Genomic DNA, 23,784 nt, shown 5'->3' on the forward strand with positions numbered 1-23,784 from the left:
AAATTCAGACACGGAATAAACGGAGGGACAAAAAATTTGCAATAAATACCAGCAAGTTACCTCGGAATCTCCACGGATGCAGGACAGAAAGAATACCATATTGCCATGTCGTGTCATACGTCAAGTCAAAGAAAACAGCCGCCAAATGCTGTATTCGGAGAAAAGTATCCTGGATAGAACTCTCTAGGCGTACCAAGGGGAACCATTGTTCGGCTGCAGAGACTTCTATGCGAGAGTATGTACTGTAATGTACACTGAAATGAGTTGGTTTGCCAGTATTCAAAATACATAAATCTAGCTCTTTTACTAATAGTTCAATCTCTCTTCCCATGGGGCAAGGCATTTCAGAGCCCCACAAAGGGTGGGCGTTAAAATCACCCAATAAGAGGAATGGAGGTGGAAGCTGATCTATGAGATCAGTTACATCATTTAAATCGCCCAATAAGAGGAATGGAGGTGGAAGCTGATCTATGAGATCAGTTACATCATTCATATTAAGAGGCTGGCCTGGTGGATAATAAACATGACACACTGTTGCTACGACAGGCCGTGGAACGCAAACTGCTACAGCCTCCAGCGGGGCTCTTCGTGGAACCTCTTCACCGTAGGTATCAGAACGGACAAAAATGCCAACTGGACCAAAAATCTGGTAAGCATAATTTCGTTCTGTTGAGTATAGTCTAAAATTTCTCGAGACCGTCTGAAATTAGTTTCCTGAATGCAGTACTCGCCGAAAACTCACTAATTAGCTGGCGCAGTTCAGCAAGGTGCCTATCATAACCAATACAATTCCAATGTAACATTGCCATACTGTGGATTAAAAGGGAAGAGTGTGAGGTTATAAGCAGTGAGATGCTTTAAAACCTAAGCACTAACATCAACATCTACATCCGCAGATGTAGATGAAATGTCGACGTCTATTCCATCGTCAAAGGACTGACGCCCAGAACTTCGACATATTTTGGGGGCAGGATTTCCTCCTACGAGGGGAGTGCTCAGGTTTAGGAGCAGACGTACCAGCTGGTGCTGATTCATACCCTTCCAGATGGAGGATATATTTTCCACTTCGCAGGAGAAATATGGGAGCGTCTGGCAAGGGCGCTCCTCATCTCCGCCTTCTTTACTTGTTTAGACGGGCTGGGAGATATTTTCCCAGCCCTAGTCGACGATGCCGCCTCCCCCAGCGTGGGCATAGCTTTCGCCGACCTCTTGGTGAGGGGGACTCTTGCTTCCCCCCCCCCCATGATGTGCCGGCTTAGGAGTCCCAGCCAACACAGACTTCTTTGTGGTCGAAGATGGGGAGATGCCCCCTTCGAGATTTTACTCCTTGCGGCTCTGCTCACAGGAGCAATGGCTGCCTGGAGCGCAGCAATCATACCAAGTGTAGATGGGGTAAACGTCGAAACTTGAAGACTCTGTGCTACCTTAGTGTAGTCTAGTGTCTTGGCAGGTGAATTCATAGAATTGAATTTCCTGGTAGGAAAGACCATCCAGGGTGTTGATCTCCTGGATCTTCTTCCTACCGAGATATAACGGACAGTTCCGATCTCGGGGTGAAGACCAGGGCAGTTAGTGTAAGGAGATGTGCACTCTTCTGCGCCCTGAGCTCCTCTGCCACATGTACCACACACACAGAAGGATTCGAGCAATGAGATACCGTATACTCGAACCTCCTGTATTGATAGCAGTGCATGGGACATTGTATGTACGGCCTCGCATCGCAGCGGTAGGTTGTTACCTTGACCTTTTCTGGTAACACTGACAATTTGAAGGAGACAATGAACGCACCCGTGGCAACGTCTTCGCCGTTGACTTTGCTTGTAATGTGCCAGACAAGTGTCACGACCCGGTGCTTCATGTCCATCAACTCATCGTCAGTGTTCAATATGAGACTGTGGTGGAAGATAACTCCACGATCAGATTCAAGGTTTTGTGTTCCTCCACTTTGATGGGAATATTGCCAAAGAGGTTGCACCTGAGAAACCGATCAGCTTGCATGGCAGTGCGAGTCTTTAGCAACAAACTACTGTTGCGCATTCCCCCCCCAGGTCTTACAGTTTGCCATACACACGTGTGTCAACTAAACAAAATAGACTTGACCAGCTTGAAGTCACTCCTATTAGTTCTGGTAGAAACCAGAAACCTAGGGAAGCTAGATCCCATTCCTTTATGCCACACATGTTCCCAGGGGGTTGAACCCCTCAAGAAATGAAAAGTAAAGACTTCGGTGGGGGACCACCTTGGGGTTTCAAAGCCATGCCCGAAATCATCCTCCCCGAATGCCACCCACTCTAATCAGGAGCCTCTGTAGCCGAATCAAGCAGCCAAGGCAATACCCACCTGGTTGTAGCAGATACTGCCCGGGGTCCGATGTTAGACAATGCCTAATACGGGAAGACTGAGGCAAAGAGCACTGGACTACCTTCATCCAATCACCCGCAATAGCATGTACCCCAACGCGTACAGAGTAATAAATAGGGGGCGGATTTCTATGACCAGTCATATTTTTTCCCTTAACATTATATCTTATAGTCTTGCATTTTCAACACGTTTCCAAGCATGATAATCAAAATTAAACATGTTTTATTGGGCATATAAATGCATATTTAGGCTTTCTTAAGTTTTATGGCATATTTTCAACAAAATATCATTATAACGGCATATTTTGGTAATTTTCATTTTAATTTCGTATTATAAAAATCAGAATAAGCTCTAGAAATTATTTTTCAGGATAGACTGGAATATACTACTGAAGAACTATTATAAAGTAGTGTGTATGGAATGTTTCTAACAGGTAGGAGCTATTGTTTGCTAGCTGGGTCAATTCCTGGAAACCGGGCAATCGTTTACACGGAAGCAGAGGTAATTCTGCAGTTATTTGTCATTGTTCTTATCCCTCCCCCTCCCCTTCCCTCTTCCACCTTCAATACACTGAATGACCTTGGTCATTAGGGAGCTTCAGTCATTCATTTCCTTTCAATTTGCCTAAAACGAAAGTCTCAATTTGTGGAAAGTTGCGAAGTTTTGTTCGCGAGTTCGGTGAAAACATATTCAGTACAGATGGAGTGATATTATTCTGTAAATTGTGTGAGGTAAAAGTTACTGCCGAAAAACGCTTCTCTGTGCAACAACACTGTAATACTATAAAACATAAGAATTGTGTAACTAGATATTCTGCACTCGAAAATAGGCAACGTCTGCTATTCAAAACCCCGACATCAAGTTCTCAGAGTTCACAATTTTCACAAGATCTCTGCAAGATGATGGTTTCTTCTAATATTCCTTTAAAGAAACTTAACAGCCGAAGCTTCAGACAGTTTCTTGAAAAATATACAAAGCATCCTGTTCCCAACGAATTACTCTCAGGAAGGACTATCTGACCCCTTGTTATGAAGAGATTTTGGATATAATAAGGCGTGGCGTGGGAGACAGTAAGATATGGGTTTCAATAGACGAGACCACAGATGTGGATGGAAGATATGTAGCAAATGTGATCGTTGGCACGCTGAAGGAAGACCGGCCTGGAGATACATTCCTCCTGACATGTGAAGTGCTAGAGAAGACAAACCATTCCACCATTGCAGTTCTCTTCGACAATTCAATGAATCTGGTGTGGCCAAACGGGGCAAAGAGAGAGCACGTTTTTCTATTTGTAACTGACGCTGCTCCGTATATAGTGAAGGCAGCCAAGGGACTTAAAATGCTATACCCGAAAATGATACATGTGACATGTCTTGCACATGCCTTGCATAGGACAGCTGAAGAAGTTAGAAGTAGCTACCCTGAAGTTGATAAATTAATATCGAACTGTAAGAAAGTGTTTGTCAAAGCTCCGCTTCGCGTTCAGAAATTTCAAGAAGAAGCACCTTCACTACCCCTACCTCCCAAGCCAGTTATAACGCGATGGGGGACTTGGCTTGATGCCGCAGTGTACTATTGCAACAACTTGGATGTCGTGGAGAAGATCGTGAAGTCTTTTGATCCTGAAGAATCGTCCTCCATAAAAACCACTCAAGATTTATTTTCAAGCACTACATTAAAAGCGGACCTGGCTTACATAAAGTCCAATTTTAATTCTTTATCTGGAGCAATCACGCAACTGGAAGTTTCAGGTGCAGAACTAAGCGATGCACTGGATGTTCTAAAGTGCACTGAACAGGAATTAAAGCATGCGAAAGGAACAATAGCATCTAGAGTGTGTAGAAAATTAGAAAATATACTGGAAAAAAATAGCGGACTTCTGTACCTGCGTGGAATAAGCGACATTCTTTGTGGAAACCCTTCATCTGCAGATTTCCAGGAATTTTCTCCAAGTGATTTAACTCTATTCAAGTACGCTCCTGTTACATCATGTGATGTCGAAAGAAGTTTTTCTCGCTACAAGACGATACTCAGCGACAACAGGAGGGAATTCTCATTCAACAATCTTAAGATGCATGTGGTCATAAATTGCAACAATTCTGATAATGGAGACTAGATCAGGTATGAATGTTTCATTCAAATAACATATGTTTTGTGTATAAATTAAAACTGATTGAATATTGAACAGTGAAATTAACTGTAGTGTTTATGTCTTCCCCAGAGTCCGTCCTTGCCTAGGAGTATGCAGTGTAACCTTAACGAGTTCATGAAATATTCATCATTTTAGTTGATTTTGGGTTGAAGATTTCGAAGAATTAAACATTTTTTAAACTCTAAATTAATTGCAGCCTGTAGCAATCGTAATAAAAGTGCTTCTATGTAACATAGATGCTATTCATTAAGTCATATTTTGAATTTTATAGGTCATATTTTTATGTTTTTTAGGTCATAAGTGCATACATATTTCATACATTTTTAGGTCATAGAAATCCGTCCCCTAGTAATAAATATAGATTTAAAAAATAAAAAAAACAACTAGTAATATTTCCTTCTGGCATTCGGCTGTGCGGGAACCTGTGTTGTCAGGTGGATAGTACTGCGCGGGTACATGGTGCAACCACCCAACGTGAGTTTAGGAAATACAGTCGTGCTTTCGGGCAAAGTTGCACACGTAAGAGGCCCATCTCCGAGCAGCACAGACGTAAAGAATTCTGAATCAGTCTACAGCTAACCCTAAAAAAAATAAAGAGGGGCCGATGGTGACGCAAGTGTAATAGACTGATATAACTCGAAAACAATATCCTTTTAATCCACGGATAAATAATGTAAGTAACGAGCTCGAATTATTATTATTTTTATGATTATTATTATTATTACTCATGATGTACATCCAGTTGTATTAGTATCATTATTATTTACGAACGTATTGTTTGCGAGGTTATGTCATGAAACGTGCTGCGCACGCACGCGCACACACACACACACACACACACACACACACACACACACACACACACACACACACACACACACACACACACACACACACACACACACACACACACACACACACACACACACACACACACACACACACACACACACACACACACACACACACACACACACACACACACACACACACACACACACACACACACACACACACACACACACACACACACACACACACACACACACACACACACACACACACACACACACACACACACACACACACACACACACACACACAGAGAGAGAGAGAGAGAGGGAGAATAAGAGTTCAGACTTCTGCTCGCGTGTCGTGGGAATTCCTGAGCGAGCGCCATATGGCTTGTGTCAACACTGGCGAGATACGAAGTGCTCACTGCCAGCGTGCAGCTGTTTAGCACTCTGTCCCCCAGTTCGCTAGAAACTATTGGACTCTTAAGGTGTGTTGTGAGGTTATTATCACGATGGTTAAATACACTATGGAGCAAAGAATATTTTCGGACGAGTGTTATTTGCGCAAGAAGAAGAAACCAGTTAAAAGGTGCCTTTGAAAATTCCATAATTTCCCGGTGCGACTACCATCAAAATGTTACGTGCATCAGCTCGTTTACAAGTGGCGTAGTACTGGTTCTGTAAGTAATAAGAAAAAGATGCTAAGTAGAACAGCTCTCTCAGGGAGAGGTTATAGGATATACAGGCAAGACTCCAGGTCAGTCCACATACGTCGCTTCGGAGAGTAGCTCACGAAAGTGGTATTTGACCTTCTTCAGCACGTAATGCAACAAAATTGTTACATTTACGATCTTATCGGACTCATTCAGTCCATAACATACTGCCTACAGATTTCAATGCAAGAATATGATTTTGCAATTGGCTAATGAATAGTGTCCAGGACAGTATTGTGGATCTGAACTTTCTTTTTATGAGCGACGAAGCCTGGTTTAATTTGAGTAGATATGTCAATTCACAGCACAATAGAATCTGGGATACAGACAACCCGCACATTTTACAGCAGAGACCTCTGCACGATGTGAAGGTGGGTGTGTGGTGCGCTATCAGTGCCCAACGAATTATCGGTCCAATATTTTTTCAGGACGTGATTACTTCTGACCGTTATATTAACAACATTCTGGAACCATTTTTTGCTGAACTGACTGAAGAAGAGTAAAGGTACGGCTATTTCCAGCAGGATAGGGCAACAGCCCATACGGCGCGTAGCTCTATGCAACGGTTACGGGAAGTGTTCGATGATGATCAGATCATCAGTAAAGGCTTATGGCCCCCTCGTTCGCCTGATTTAAGCACATGTGATTTTTATCTATGGGGAAATCTTAAAGGAAAAGTTTACAGGAATAATCCTCAAAAATTGAAATTAGGAACATTGTGCGTTCTATCAGTGTCCATGAAGTACAAAGTGTGTTTCGAAATCTCATAACAAGATGTGAAGCTTCCATTGCAGCTGAAGGAGATCACTTTCAGCATCATCTGTAAATACTGGTGAGTTCAGTTTAATTTCCTAGTTGAATTATTTATTTGTTTATTCATTTACTTATTTGCCTATAGCATCTATGTAGCCAGCGAGTTCAGTTTCATTTAGTTTCTATAGGCGTAATCATGCTGCTTCTTTGAGCCGACCATGCCTGCTTGTCATTGCGGACACTGCGCACACTGTCTCCGCTTCCCAGTGCGCCTAATCCTCGGAACTCCGCTCTGAACTTTAAAATTAATTACCCTGTATATAAATGAGTTTTGTCTGCACACTGCTCAGCATTTCAAAAGAATGGTACTTCTGTATCGATCACAGTAACAGTAACAAGGAAATGCACTTTTTACTTTTCTGTAATTTCTGTATGTCTGTCTGTATGTACACGCATCACAAGAAAACGGCTGAAGAGAATTGAATGAAAATTGGTATGTATATTTGGGGGATGAGCCACTACAATCCAGGCTATAAATAATTTTATTCACACTGAGTGAAATGGTAGTTTAGGGGAAGGCCTAAAATTTAATTCTCAAATATTTATATTATTAGTGGTCCTCTCGATAAATACTACATAACTAAAGTTATACAGAATTAAATTTCCGATCATGTATGTCTTATACATTTTTAATGTAGCCTACCGGCTATGATAACAGAGATATTCATGGATTTGTATCTTTGTTGTCAATGCCGAGCCATGATAAAATGGGTTAACAGAATTTAATGAAACAGTATATAGAGTCGGGGAATAAGAAACCATAGTCTATGCTATAAACAATTTTATTCACCTTGGATGAAATTGTAGTTTAGGGGAAGTCGCCTAAAATTTAATTTTTAAATACCTGTTATTGGTCAATCAAACAATCAATCAATCAATCAATCAATCAATCAATCAATCAATCCTGATCTGCATTTAGAGCAATCATCCAGGTGGCAGATTCCCTATCTGTTGTTCCCAGCCAATCAAAAAGTACTACATAACAAAAGTTATAGAGAATACAATTTCCGATCATTTATGTTTTATTCAGTTTTAACGTACCAACTATGATAAGAGTGGTATTTCAGAGTCAGAAGAAAACTAAATTGTGAAGGCCTACAATATCAAAAGTGCATAAGATTGATCAACAATAACATTACATTGTTTGTTGCGATATTCTTTGTCTCTTATGCTGCCACTCAACTCAGATAGATGGGACTACTGCTGCATACCGAGTAGAACAGCCCAACTGAACACTGGCAGGAAATACCTGGAGAGTTAAATCACTTTCTTCTTTAGTATGGCATTCCTCGGCTTCATACATTTTCTTATACTGATGGTACGCAACACACTGGTTAATCATAGTATTCCAACCATTCGATCCCTACTCTGACGCGCTGTCTTGAATGAGCAGTGTGCACACTTAAGGCAGAGGCTCGCTTAGTAGTAGTAGTAGTAGTAGTAGTAGTAGTAGTAGTAGTAGTAGTAGTAGTAGTAGTAGTAGTATGACCTGGTCTAGCACTTCAGTTCACTAAATAACTCAAAATTCAATCCTGAAGAGAGCCGTTTCATAGGAAATGTTTCTTCCTCTCCGCTTTTATTAAATTCTACATTCATTTTATTCCAAATTAGCAGCAAAGAGGGGTTTTCTCCTCTGGCTTGGAGGAAAAATTTGCCTCCAAATCAGATAGTGTTTTCCTCCCGCCGGTATAGTGAATTGAGATTTTACGACTCATCGGGTACACCTATTCAACAGATTAGTAAAAGGGCATAGTTTTTGCCCTGGGACTCTCCATTATTCGATCCGCCTCCGCCCCCTGCGCTGAAAAAAAGGACGAAGAGTGTTCATGGATCACGGCTGTCTGTGGCTTGGTCATTCCAGCTCTGGACCTTTGGACTGTTAGATCAGCAGCGTAGTTCTGTTTGTTAAAAGTGAGAAAGTGTGTGGTTTTTCATTGATCGATTATTTCATATGAAAGCATTGCTTTTAATCGCACCATTCCCACTGACGTCATTGCAACGACCTATGTTCATTTCAGTTGGCAACAACGACTAAGACAGTCTTTCTGAGGATTTAATGGCAGGTGGAGAGTGAGTGTCTGCCATTATAATGAAAACTCCCCAACCTGATTGTGACTGATGGTAGACAAGCAGACTTACCATTACAATGAAAATTCCCTAACCCAGTCTTCATATGAGAATAAAGACATTTGGTAACTTCCCCATTGCGTTTCTAGGGTGACATTAAGAGCTATGCAATTTAATACAATCTTACTCACAACGTGTACATTACCTAACCTAGAATTCTGTATACAATGTAAAATTCCATAGCGAAGCATGGGTACATTAGCTAGTAGATATATATAATGTTAGTTAATGTAAGAACCTGTAATTAATGGTATATAGTTTATTATTACGTGTATATATGATGTGTAATCCACTGCTGTATTTTGCAACACATTGTAATTTCCAGAATAACACTAGGTAAGACGAGAACTATGTAGAATATTCTTTACATTACATCTAGCCTTTAGACACTCTAGAAATTACTAGAAGATATGTTATGACATATCCTTCTAAAAGCCTGGCCAGGCAACCTATATAAAGAGACGGTCTCGATGGTGGAGTGGAGTTATTGTTGGAGTTTCTTTCGTGAGCACGTGTTGTGTTTAGGCCGACATACTAATGTAAGCAGTCAGCAGCCAACTGTTTCAAGGTTGCAGTCTCCATGTGCCGTCGGATAGGCAGGTGTTAAAAACAGTGTTTTGTTGTGATGGCAGTTAATTAGACTATGTGCGATTAATGTGTAAATTATGAGTTTTAAATAAATAAGTGTACCAACTGACAGCATTTTGTGTGCGTCTTTGTGGCTACATCAATGGCCACATGACCCTTTTAGTCGCCTTCTACAACAGGCAGGGATTACCTGTGTATGTATTCAACCCCTTTCATCCACGGGGGGTACAACAGATTGTACCAAACCACAATCCCTGCCCGCGCTTGGGTCGCACCTTTTAGTCGCCTCTTACAACGGGCAGGGTATACCAGGGTTGTATTCTACATCTGCGTCCCCCACCCACAAGGGGTGTAACCCATTTAGTTGCCACTTATGACAGCCAGGGGATACCATGGGTATATTCTTTGTTTGCATCCCCCACCCAGATCTATCAGTAGAGGACAGAGTAAGAATTTTTGACCCATATATTTCTTTTGTGTGTATAAAGGTTCAGTTGTGGTCTGCATAGGCTCAAACTGTACCTTGTCTCTTGAACAGGCACGTCGACTGTTAGCTGACCAACTGAACAAAAGAGGCAGCCATTCTAAGGTAAGCTGGTGATACTAGTGGATTCTTATTGGTTTAAGAGACCATGGTAGAGGCACCAGATCCATAACAGACTAAATGAAGGCAGACGTTGAATTCCGGATATCAATGTGCGTGTATTCCGGAGATTTTACAATGATACCAACCACTGTAAGATTTATAGTGAACGAAGTATCTCTAGGCCTAGCTACATGGAAATGTAGTAAGCAGTTTGGCCTATGCTGACGACTTGGTCTTATTGGCAGACTGTGCTGAAGAAAGCAGTCTAACATCTTGCAACTTGAAAATGAGTACGACATGAAAATTAGCCTTTCCAAGTGATGTCAGTAGGGAAGAAACCTAAGAGAACTGAATGTCAGGTTGGGAATTAAAAACTGGAACAGGTACACAATTTCAAGTGTTTAGGACACGTATTCTCCCATGATGGTAGTATAATAAGCGAGATTGAATCAAGGCGCAGCAGTGAGTTCGCAGTTGCGATCAACAGTATTCTATAGGAAGGAATTCACCTCCCGGACAAAACTATCTTTACACAGGTCTGTTTTCAGACCAACTCTGAAAGAGGACACAAAGGTTACTCACCGTGGAGTTCTCTGACTGTCTTCCCAGGTGTCGTCTTCTGCTTCTAAATGGGATCTTTCAGTTTCATGAGGTGGAAGTTGTTCATGATTTCCAACATCATGGCCGCTACTGCCAAAATTGCCAGCATGTTCTGCTGAAGGCATTTCACTATCCACATGATTGCTAGGGGACGGCACACGACTCGGTATTTCTATAACTTCTTGTTTCTCAGCCTAGAAAGATAAGGATCTGGATAATGTTGGAAGTATTACATACTGCATTTTCTTCATAATTAACACACTTTTTTGATGAAAAAATTTAGGCAAAAACATTTCAGTGCGTACATTTTTTAAGGACTTCAGATATACAAAAAAATGTATTTACAATTTATTTAGATTTATAATACATATCACACAAAATTGGTTCAACCCATTTGCAATTAGCATCATCTGGTATATAATTATTATAATATCATGAGATAAGTTTTCTTCTGAACAGTCAGACAGAGTACATGAGGCAAGTTGGCTACGCAGGTCTGAAATATGGACAATGGAAGATATTCTTCCCACTATGACCTGATAACATGACCTGAAGCAAAATAAATATGACTTAACTAAAGTACCAATCGCATACCAGCAAAAAAGGAATAACAGTCTTACAGTTTATAGGCTACTGTCTTCAACACTGCTAACAGCACTGCAGGAAGAAATGCTAATGCTATTAATGCTATCTACCATATGGCTTTAGTGCCGGGAGTGTCTAAGAATAAGTCCAGCTCGCCTAGTGCAGGTCTTTCTATTTGACGCCTATGGCTGACTTGTGCATCAGGATGTGGGATGATGATGAAATCCAGTGTCAGCACAAAGACTACTCTTGTTGAATAACACCAATGGTTCTACACAAAGCTTTATGCTCCCATCTGACAGACGAATCACCAGATTCATATGCCCTCACTCCATGAGAGCCCTGCAAATAGGTTTGGAATTAAATCCAGACTTTTGGCATGGAATCTAGCAATTAGAAATCTATCACTGCTCACACCTCTCCAAAAGAAGCCATCTTCACTCCTGCCTAATGTATTCAATATTCCCATTTTCCTGAAGCTCTTTTCAATCACCTACGAAGAAATACCTCAAGCATGCAATATCCACTCACAAAAGAGTTCCACAGGCAGTTTGTGAATCTTGCCTGTGGGAGTAAATTCGTGCACACTTTCCGCCATCCAGCACTGATTGAGATTTCGCACATTGTTCTTGAATGGTTTATATATTGTAAAGTCTAAGGGTCAAACGTCAATCAACAAGGAATTACTGCCAAATAGGTTTTTCAAGGGTTTCTACTAATTTTCTAGAGTCTTCCATCAGGTGGTGACAAAAATTGTCCAATACGAGGGCTGGGCACAGAATAAGAGACCCTGCTTCATTTTCCTGAATCATTTGTATTCAATCTTGTATGGAGGCAAGACCTACTCTATAAGCAGATGAAGATCATTCCATACCAAAAAAAATTACAAAGCTTATTGTCAAGATGATTGGCAACAAGAGCCTCCATGACTCAGGCAGCAGCACGCCGGCCTCTCAGAGCTAGTTTCCATAGTTCAAATCCTGGTCACTTCATGTGAGATTTGTGCTGGACAAAGCAGAGGCGGGGCAGGTTTTTCTCCAGGTACTCCGGTTTTTGCTGTCATAATTCATTCCAGCAACAGTCTCCAGTATCATTTCATTTCATCTGTCATTCATTAATCATTGCTCCAGAGGAGCGTGACAGGTTTCGGCAGCCGGCACAATTCCTATTCTCGCCACTAGATGGGGCTTCATTCATTCCATTCCTGACCCGGTCGAATGACTGGAAAAAAGCTGTGGATTTCCATTTTCATTGGCAACAGAGGATTCCAAGTTACTATATGAAACAATATTAGCATCAAAAAATAAGGTTCCTAGAAGAAAATCATAATTTAATTTCATCGATTGCAAATGTTACAACATTCAAGCTCTATGTCCTTAGGCTTTTTCAAATACCTCAAGGATCAGCATTAGCCCCTCTGCTTTTTAACCTCTACATTTCTGATATGCCAGAAACAGCCTGTAAGAAATGTGGCTATGCTGAAGACAGGGCCATAGCAACAAAGCACACACTGTACGAAACCATGGAAGAAGTACTGACAACTGATCTGTCTGTACTTGCAGAATACTTCTGAAAATGGAAATTCACACCTAATGCGGCTAAAACTGAAGAGTCTTGTTTTTATCTTAATAATAGAGAATCCAACAGAACACTGGAAGTGTATATGGATGGTACAAATCTTACCCACAATGAAGAACCACCATTCTTGGGTGTCACACTAGACAGAAGTCTGTCTTATATATCACACCTCACAAAAACTCCCACTAAACCAAGAACAAGAAATAACATCATTCAAAAACTTTAAGGAACCACATAGAGATCAACTGCGACAACTCTGCGGACCTCTGCATTGAGCCTGGTATACTCTGCGGCGGAATATTGCGCACCAGTATGGCTGAACAGTGTCCACGTAAACAAAATTGACATCCAACTTAATAATACTATGCGTATTTTTTCAGGAGCAATCAAGTGTACACCCACCATCTACCTGCCTGTCCTAAGTCACATACCACTCCCAAATCTTTGAAGAAAAAAACCACCGATTAGGAATGCAATAAGATCTTAGCAAACCCTGGACTACCACTGCATTCTGATATTCCTGACCACAGAATCAACAGACTTCTTTCCAAGATATCCTCCTCTCACACCTGGAAATAATCCTACTAGATTTAATATCACTGATTCCTGGAGAAGAGAATGACTTCAGAATGCTCCAGAAACATGTCGGCTGATACCTTTCATCTCTAATATGGTCCGTGGGTTTGATCTACATTGCAAGGTATGGACAACTCTGAATCGATTGAGAACACGGCATGGAAAATGTGGAGACTCACTCTTCAAGTGGGGAGTGCAATCCTCACCAGCAGGTAACTGTGGCGCACCACGGCAGAACATTCAATATATTAGGGAAAACTGCAGAAATAGAGCTTACGTAGGAGAGTATGAGGAATTCCTAATGGCAACCCCGAATTCCCTCAGATATATCCAAGAACTAGATGTTTGTTTATAGTGATGAATGTAATTATGGTTCTCAGAATGTATCCATAAAGCCATACGATAAATAAACAAATTCAATCTGATGTGACCGTTGTCTCCATCTACCCTTTTTCAGGATACAAATGTGGATACATCATAGAACTTTTACTTTTGGCACTATTTATTGTTTCAGAACAACGTAGGGTTCAAGCTTCCTGCCATCAGCTGTTACAGCAAGCATTATAGGAGTACATCACCAGTTTTGGCTTCCAGGAGTGCATACGATTACACACTATGTCCCGTTCTTCTCAAATGTTCGATTTTGTGGCATACCAAAACTGACGTGAAAACTGCTAATTTTTTGTTGAAATCATTTGGTACTCTTTGGCAGTGATGTTATTCAAAGAGAAAGTCTGTTTCTCTTCACAAAATTTATCCCCGAACCTCAGCTAACCTTAAAATAAGAGTCACTGATCCCATGTGCTGCAGCTATTTCTAGGTATAAAAAAAAAAAATTAAAAAGCATTTTGTGAGAAACAGGATAGTCATCGATGAGTAACGAAATCACATTTTCTGCAGATGATCCTCTACTTGGGGAAGTTTGTCACTTTTTGGGCCGGAAAATGCTTTGCGAGACTTGTTGGTCACTTTAACTGCAGTTATCTGTTTCCGCCAATAATGCATGATCCACTCGATCACGGAATACTTGCAGCCTGCTGCCCAATTCCTGTGTGTTTCTGTGTAACAGCAGTAGTACTCAAATACTTGCTTATTGTAAATTAACAATCTTGTGACCACAGAACATGTGTCTACCCAAAACACTCCTAAAATATGTTTGTATCAGACTGGAATTGTGTGTCACTAATCAGGTCTGCCCTGATTCACTTACTGAACTAGTGCAATAGCACTTCCCAATGGGTAATAACAGGAAGTAGCACTGTATTTGGAATGCCAAGTTTAGCAATAGGAAGGCTGCTACTTGGCATCTTTATTCCAAAACGCATCCGGGCTGCATGACGAATCATCGAGAAAGAGGGTGAGCAAATATGAAATTGTTTCTTCCTGACTGAGCTCATTACCAGTTTCATTTACTTGCAGATAAAATTCCTAAATCAAGATGACAATTGAAATTAATTTAAAATCAAACATGGAAAACTGACAGGCGGTAATATGTCTTTTGCCATTTAGTTTCTTTGTCCAAAATTGCATAACACATGTTTACTCTATACACAAAGAAACAGAATACTTCCCATGGTTTTATCCAAATGTCTTACTGAGGGGCTTAAATACAATAGTTGATGGTATTAGACTGCTCATCAAAACTGCTAAAGAATTACAGGGTTAGTATCATATACTGTACAGTGGAACTTCATTCCCAGAAACTACATTTTCCCAGATTATCCATTCCAAGTTACACAGTCCTGCAGGCATTCCAATTAAAACATATTAAAAATCCTGCACTATCCATTTCTCAAAAAAGCTGCATCAATCAGCCAAAAATTTCAATCCCATAAATGCTAAATCCTCGCTGAAGCATTTTCTATGAAACAATACCTCACAAAAGGGCAGTTACATCATACCTATAAATCTCCATGTCACTATGGAAATCAGAACAAAAACTGGGAAAGCAATCGGCAAAATTGCTCTTCACAGCGCATTTGGCTTTTAATATGCAAGGAAACCACAAAAATCATAAGGCAGAGTGGCTGTAACAGTTTAGGAGACAGAGCACATTCCGACAGCTCTACCTGAGACTGAACGGGCTTCGTTAAATGTTTATACCTGTAAAAAATTCTACATTACGTCCAGGTTAGTTTGATTATTGACAGACTTTTTACAATCAAGGCAGTGAGTGAGAGTGGGCTATGACAAGAATTTGGTAAATTCGAGTTATTGGGATACGGGCTGTGGACATGTGCCATACGGGCATGATTTTTGTGTGTTTATATGAAGCCGCATGTATCCCATACAGTTCCCGTTCCTTGTTTGGAGGTAGTAGTTTATCCAGTGTCCACTAGAATGCAGCAGTTTTTGGAAAGTTCAAACTAAAATGATAAAAAGTGTAGTTTCTCCTTACCATGACCTACCGAAACACTCTGTGTGCCAGGCACTAAGCGTGCCAAATCAGTCACGCTGTGTTATTGTACAAACATGTCCTCACGCAGACTCAATGACAGTAATATCTTGGATATTTTGTCAGAAGTAGCAGGTTCAGAAATAGATGACAGTGATGAGGCTGACATATTTGAGCACCTTCAAATACCACCGGACTGAGCCAGGATCGAACCTGCCAAGTTGGGGTGAGCAGGCCAGTGCCTCAACCATCTGAGCCACTCAGCCCTGCCAATTGCTAATCTCACATTTTTCTGTGGAACAATGAGATGTGCCAAGCAGATCTGCTTCTTCTTTTCTTCGTGGGGTCTCTAAATATTAGTTCCTAATTAGCGTCGACCTCTAAGATCTTTTGCTACCATGTTTTTCCTTCAATGCCACCTAGATATACCGGCTCCCTTCACAAAACTGCAGGTTGTTCTTATTGGGTCTTCTTGGATTTTTTCTCTCTCTTCACCTGGTAGTCCTAGAGTGGAGAGTCTGATTCTACCAAACACCTCACATTCAAAAACTGAGTGTTCAGCTGATTCCTCTGCTTCATTGCATTTCCTACATATAATGTCTCTTATTACTCCAATTCTTTGTAGGTGTTTTTTCAAATGGCAGTGTACTGTCAACAGTCCTACTACCTATCTTATATTTTCTCTGCTGAGTTTCAACAGTTCTTTAGTATGCTTCTTGTTTGGTCCTTTTATCAGTTCCTTTGCAAGCCTGTATCATGAGTATTTTTCCAGTTCTCCACTTGTTTCTTTTGTACCCATTTTCCTATGTAATGTCCGGATTGTCCATAGGAAATTCCGCATATAGGTTCTGGGCCTACAAAATGTGTTTTTGCCCCTTACCTGGCCAGTTTATCTGCATTTTCATTTCCTTCTATACCTGCATGCCCTGGTACCCATATTACTTTGACAATGTTGTACTTTGAGAGCTTCAGGAGAAGTGAATGGCAATACCAGGCAATTCTGGATATTATCCAGATTGCTTCTAGTGCCTTAATGGCCACTTGGCTGTCCGTAAAAATGAAAATGTCTTATTCCTATAGTTTATTTTCAGATTTTCTTCAAGACATGTTGTGATAGCTATTATTTCTGCTTGAAAGACTGTAGTGTGTTTGCCCAGGCTCATCTGGATTGATCTCTCAGATCTTTCCCCGTTGATCCCTCCTCCTGTGCCATCCCCAGTCTTTGAGTCATCAGTCCACCACACTGTATCTTCTTTTTCAGTATTCCATTTGTTGATATTCCAGTCTTTTTCTTTTTTAATCTGGGTCTCAAACGGTTTTTTCAAAATTGTACTTTGGTATCATATGATCAGAAGACATGTGTAGAACTTCCTCTGTTATTACTCTGTTAATTTTATAGTGTCCTAGATTGGGTCTTTGTGCATTGCAGCACTCTGATTATGCCAATCTATATGAACTCATTCTACCCTGTCCTTTCATGAAATTGCATAGTGATGGGAGGTCTAGTAAAGTATTCAAGGCTTCTGTCGGCGTAGTTCTCATAGCCCCAGTTATGGCTATGCATGCCATTCTCTGTAGGCTATCCAATCTACTGACTTTTCCTTGGCTTACTTTCTGCCACTAGAAGATTACAGCATAAGCCATCAGCGGTCTAATGATCATTGTATATATCCACATTACCCTTGATGGTCTTAGGCCCCATGTCTTCCCGACGGCTCTTTTACATGCATACAGTAAGTTCTTGGCCCGGGTTATGTTCCTTTCTATATGTGGATTCCAGGTTAGATTTTTATCAAACACTACACCTAGGTGCAGTGCCTGTTCTTCCATATATGTATCTTGCCCAAAGAGCTTTGGTGATCTCTTTCCCTCTAATTTCCTCCTCCTTGTAAAATGAACCAGTTATCTTGTTCGGGTTGACTGATAGTTGTTCTTCCCGCCACCAGTTCTCCACAAGGTTAAGTGATCTTTGCACGAGGTCCTGGATAACAGTCATCACCTTACCTTCTACCACACTCACTAGGTCATCTGCATATCCTTGTGTATAAAAACCTTGTTCGTTAAGCATAGCTATGATTTTGTTCACCACAAGGTTCCACAGCAGAGGAGAAATAACTTCTCCCTGAGCACAGCATCAGGTGGCCCTAACCGTCAGCGTTTCTTCAAACAGGGTTGCTTTTATCTTCCTTCCATCTAACATGGATTTAATCCATTTGACAACGGGTTTACTCACCTTGCTCTTTTCCAATGCTTTGATTATAGAGTCATTAGGTTGTACTGCTGAAGGCTCCTTCTATATCTAGAAATGCCGCCAATGCAATTTATTTTTATTCTAGGCTTCAGTGCTACTTCAGTGGATCTGCCAGGTCTATATGCAAACTTATTTTCATGTAATGTTGAGTTCAGCTGCACCGTTCTTCTGATATATTCATCCAGAATTGTCTCCATTGCTTTCAGTATGAAAGAGATTAAACATAATGGTCTGTATGCTTTGGCTTGGGCATAATTTGCCCTTCCAGGCTTAGGTTTAAATACTGCTTTAGCTTCAGACGATGATTTCGGCACGTACTCTAAAGCTAGACTAGCTCTGAAAAGGTCCATCAGGGCAATGACGAGTATCTCCCGTCCTTCCTGTAGGAGTATCGGAAGTATCTCATCTGGCCCCGGAGCCTTTATAGGATGAAACGTGTCGATTGCCCATTTTACATGGTTATGTTTTATTATTCTGTTGGCACAGTTCCAGTCTGCTCTTCGAGCTCCAGTCTCTGTTTCAACCGTTTCTTCTTCTGTCATCTCCTCAGCCTCAGGAAAGTGACACGCCATTAGTGTTTCCAGTGTGTCACTCCCCGCCTGAGTAAATGACCCATCTGGTTTCTCCAGTGTCCCCACTTGATTTATATGAATTGCTTTCAGAACCTTCTGGAGCCTTGCTGTTTCAGTGTGTGACTCCACTTTCTCACAGAATAGTCTCCAAGATTTTCTTTTTGCTTTCCGTATCTCTAGGTTACACTCAGTGAGTCTCCTATGATATACGTCCCACATACCATTTCTAGATGATATTCTATACAAAATCCTCACTTTTTTTTCCCTCATTCTGGATAGTTTGTTGTTCCACCACCTTACTTTGATGGTGTTTTTCTTTTCTTTGAGAGGAGAGTTTTCATGGAATGAGTCTATAATGGCCTCTTCTAATATTTCCACTGCCTCATCCAATTCTTTCTGTCCTCTCACGTTAGTTGGAATTTTTTGTACAGCCTTCCCTAGAACTTTGTATCTGTCCCAGTTAGTTCTTTTTGGGTCTCTGTAAATCTCAATCCCACATAGTCTTGCATCTATTGCAAATTGGATGTGCTGGTGGTCTGTCAATGATGGTTCCTCCAGCACTTTCCAGTCTTTAATAAAGTTTGCAATATGCGTAGTGCTTAGTGTAATGTCTATTACCTCCCCACGATTTTTATTTATAAATGTAGGCTTGCTTCCTAGGTTTAGTATCATCAACTCAGTTCCAAGTCTCTCACCTCTTGCATTGCAGTTCGTGCTGCCCCATGCCGTGCGGTATGAATTTGCATCTGCTCCAAGGACTAGGTGTTTGCCTTTCCTCTTTGCGTTGCAAATTAGGTTCTCAACTTCTTCTGATGGGGGCAGATTAGTTGAGTCATATGGGAGGTATGCAGAGCCTATGGTTATTTCTCTGGATTCCTCCTAATTTCCAAGTTTAATCTTGGCCACAGTCAAGTACCGTGAATAGTGTTCCTGCAACATAAGAAATTTTAATTTCCTGTTCACATGAAGACATGTTCTGGGTATTTCCAATGTTGTATCGTACATCAGCTTACCTCCAGATACCGCCTGTCCTGCTACTTTGAACCTTGACTTCCCATGGCTCTTGAATAAGGGCCACGTCAATAGCCTCGGACTTTAACTTCCTGGCAAAATTGGCCACGGTTGTTTTTTTATGCTGACGACTGGCCTGAAGGACCTTCTTTATCAACATTGCGTCTTGTTTTTCCCCTGATGAGTTGAAACTTGATCTGCCCAAGTCCAAGCTTAGCCTTAAGGCTTCTCTTTTTAAGCTCTTCAAAGCCTCTTTCACCAAGGGCTAAAACGACTGTCCTTCCTGTCTAATCAATTGAAGTGGCATTCAGCACTCTCCACTTTTGTGTTAGAAGTTTGGTATAATGCTGATTGATTCTGACAGAAGTCTGCTCTACTGGAGCTTCTGTTGCCATTTCTTGTTTTGAGTCGGCGACAACCTGTCCAATTGGGACTTCTGTCTCCATTTTTTCATCTTGGGCTTGCTCCCGGATCTGTTTTACTGGAGCTTCCTTGGCTTCTCTTGATGTGGAAATGTTTGAAATTGATTCTTTATAAGCATCCATATTTCAATCAATCATAGGGTTTTTGCCCCTTCTAGGGTCCTAAGCGTCGTTCTCACCATCTGTGGTGGGCATACAGCCAGACATTGTCCTCCCGCAACTCAGGCTCTCCGTAGCAGAGACCACGCCCCTCAGTCGTCCATCCAGCTGTCTGCCCCTGGCCTGAACCTAGCCAGGTTTGTTCCCCCTTCAGTAGGCCTACTCACATCGTCTTCACGTGGCTTAATCATGACTGAGTTCACAGCCATGACTTTTCCCCTAGGTTGGGATCGCCCCTTTCCCAACCCGCGGCTCGTCCACTCTACGTAGAGCAAAGTGATGTGTTGGTTCTAGCACCCCGCAGTGAGCCTTCACCTCAATCACCAGCCCCACTTCATCTGAACCACCATATCACCCATGTGGAGGAACCATGGATGCCTCTCTAAGCAAGTGTGGGTGAGGCCTCCACTTCCAAGCCTTGATTTGGGCTAGTAACACAACCAAGCAGATAGAAGCAATAATGATGTAAGCTGCCTGTCTGCTATACAAGATGGCCAATAGATGTGCCTGTTCTCAAAACACGTGTTAGTTGTATACAAAATGACGGACAGTAAAGGAGAGGTGAGTGGTTGTGAAAAAGGCTAGAAATGACAATAAGAGGAAAAGAAAACGAGCTGAAGTGTGTAGAATCAAAGAATGAGAGGATATCAGTGATAAAACGAACAAGGTGGTTCCTGCAAAGCAGCAAGGTATGGAGGTAAGTGCAGCGTACAATCAGTGGCAGCTAATGCCAGCTGGTGTACATACCACGAACTTATGTAAACTGGAAAAGAAAATATACAGTATATTTATTCGGAGTTCTATATAACTTGTACTATAATACACAAAATGTATTTTATTTGAACTGATAATCTGGTAAGAATGCAGTAGCATTTACTGAAAGAAAATAATTAATTCATTCAATGCCAAACCCGTATGTACACAGTTCTGCCATAAGTACGGTCAGTACTTTCAATGCATAAAACTACTCAATAAAACTAGGCAAACCCATTGAAAAAACACAAAAATGCTACAGAATGAACATCCTCTCATTCGAAATGATCGCCATGCGTGGCAACACAGCAGTGAAGACACTGAGGCCACTCATCAATAGCTGCACAAACTGTGTCCCATGGAATCTTTTTGACAGCTGATGAGATGATTTTTTCTTAACATCTCAATGTTTTGGTGCTAATTTTGACATGCTATCGCCTCGAGCTTCTACCACAGGGAATAATCCAGCAATGAACCGTGGGACATTGGCAGTGCGGCGTCATTTTTGCTCTGTGTGCAAGAGCGCTATCCTGCTTTAAAAAATCCACGATTTCCCTTCAAACAGCTTTGAACTGGTACGTGGTATCACCTCTTCCAACACTGTCTGGTAGACAGCTGCAGAAGTCTTTACTCCACCTTCGCAAAAATGTCCATCCAATGCTCCCCACCAGGAAACCATCCGCCGTACCATGACAGAAGCATGGTTATGTCCACGCTGCACACATGTAACTTTCTCTCTTGCTTCCTTCGAGGACGGTGTATACACACGATCGGTTTGCTTGTTAAACGGCTCTTCCACAGTGAGTATTTTTTCAGGCTGTGGCTATACTGGCTCTCCCCATATGTCGTAACATAGCCTGGGATCGAACCAATTTTTTAGTTAGTACAGTAAATGCCGTGTGTATCGTTTATATGCACCAATGAAAGATAGGAAACTTAAAAGGGTCCACCTTTTCAATACAATAAATGTTATAGTTTATTTACAACATATATTTACACTTGGAACTAGTTTCAACGCTGTTTGGCGTCATCTTCAGCCAAAATGTGGGAAATAGGCTAGCATGTAGACATTTATATTACACAAGGCGTTATATTAAACAATACACATCTTACGAGGAGATAAAAACAGGGACGAATATAGAAACAAATGAATCGTTGAGAAAGCAAAAGATATACATATTAAAAATAACCTTAACCACACATCTTGCAGTGCGAAAATATTCGCCTTGAATGATTCCTGAATACAAAACGCACGCGCACACACTTCTGAAGAGCCAGCAGGCAGGAAAAAGTTAGGTGAAACCTTAAGAGGTCTTCTGAGAAGAGTTCATCATTTTTTCTATGTTCCGACAAACTAATGAAGTCTGAGTTCCTGATAAACATACATAACAGGAAACTCTCCTTCACTCTCAAATAGCTATAAAGTCCAACGGTAAATTGCATTTTAAATATTGTGCAGAGACGTGAAAGCATGATCTTGAACATGATATAACTTCTTTATTTAACCCATTTTTTAACACAAGGTGTTACATTAAACAATACACATCTTACGAGGAGATAAAAACAGGGACGAATATAGAAACAAATGAAACGTTGAGAAAGCAAAAGTTATACATATTAAAAATAACCTTAACCACACATCTTGCAGTGCGAAAATATTTGCCTTGAATGATTCCTGAATACAAAACGCACGCGCACACACTTCTGAAGAGCCAGCAGGCAGGAAAAAGTAAGGTGAAACCTTAAGAGTGCTTCTGAAAAGAGTTCATCATTTTTTCTATGTTCCGACTAACTAATGAAGTCTCCCTTGAGTTCCTGATAAACATACACAACAGGAAATTCTCCTTCACTCTCAACAATAGCTATAAAGACCAACGGTAAATTGTATTTTAAATACTGTGCAGAGACGTGAAAGCATGATCTAGAACATGATATAACTTCTTCATTTAACCACCTTTGAAAGTCTCTCTCTATATTACATAGCTTCATTAACACCACTATTCTGTAGATGCACAGAATAATCTTGTAATCTTCACAGGTCCGGTATTCAGCTCGACAAGAATATAAAATTGGTATTAAGGAATACGTTTTTGAGAGTTTGGAGGTTGACTGTGCCAGTATTTGTGGTGTATTGTTGCAGCGTTACGTGTAGGGTGGGGGCAGGTTTCTATGATGTTTATTGCGGGACATAAGGCGGTAAAGCTTTGGCGCGAGATGAAGAGGAACAGAGCGTGTTGGATAGTTTAGGTCTGGGGAGCGGCCATTGTTGGATTAGGAGGGGAGAGAGAAGGAGCGGTAGGGGAGGAGGAGTGGAAGGAGGGGAAATATGGAGGGTGATGTGGTGAAAGTGTGTGGCGTGACAAAGTATTATGCATAATGTGAAAGACGGATCTGTTTTTCGGGATATTCATGTTTTTGAAAAATTCAATGAGAAAGTCGAATAGGATCTTTGGTTTCTCTGAGATATCATTTAAGTTTAGGTTGGGATTGAAATATTGGTCTAAATGAATATAGAGGTTTTCAGTGACGTCTAGGAAAGAAGCTTTGTTTAGAATATCTAATACCTCAAGATCTTGATTTATTTCAGTAAAGTTGTGCTTAAATTCTTTTATATGTAGGCCGACCGCGGAAAAACGGTTGTGTTTTATGGCATTGACATGTTCTGCATATCTGATTTTAAAGCTGCGTCCTGTTTGCCCGAGGTAAGAACTTTTGCAGTCTTGGCAAGAAAACCTATATACACCTGAT

The 23,784-nt window shown here is 41.0% G+C and overlaps 1 protein-coding gene across 3 annotated transcripts in view; it reads right to left on the reverse strand.

The window, feature by feature from the left end:
• LOC136875033 (zinc finger protein 362) overlaps positions 1-23,784 on the reverse strand; it is a 76,766-nt gene that overhangs the window by 37,325 nt on the left and 15,657 nt on the right. For all 3 annotated transcript variants that reach the window (XM_067148755.2, XM_067148754.2, XM_067148753.2), the window contains exon 3: positions 10,717-10,928. In XM_067148755.2, coding sequence (XP_067004856.2) covers positions 10,717-10,928 — 212 coding nt within the window. The remainder of the gene's footprint in view (positions 1-10,716; positions 10,929-23,784) is intronic.

This window comes from Anabrus simplex, chromosome 5 (genome assembly GCF_040414725.1).
Source record: "Anabrus simplex isolate iqAnaSimp1 chromosome 5, ASM4041472v1, whole genome shotgun sequence".
Taxonomy (NCBI): domain Eukaryota; kingdom Metazoa; phylum Arthropoda; class Insecta; order Orthoptera; family Tettigoniidae; genus Anabrus; species Anabrus simplex.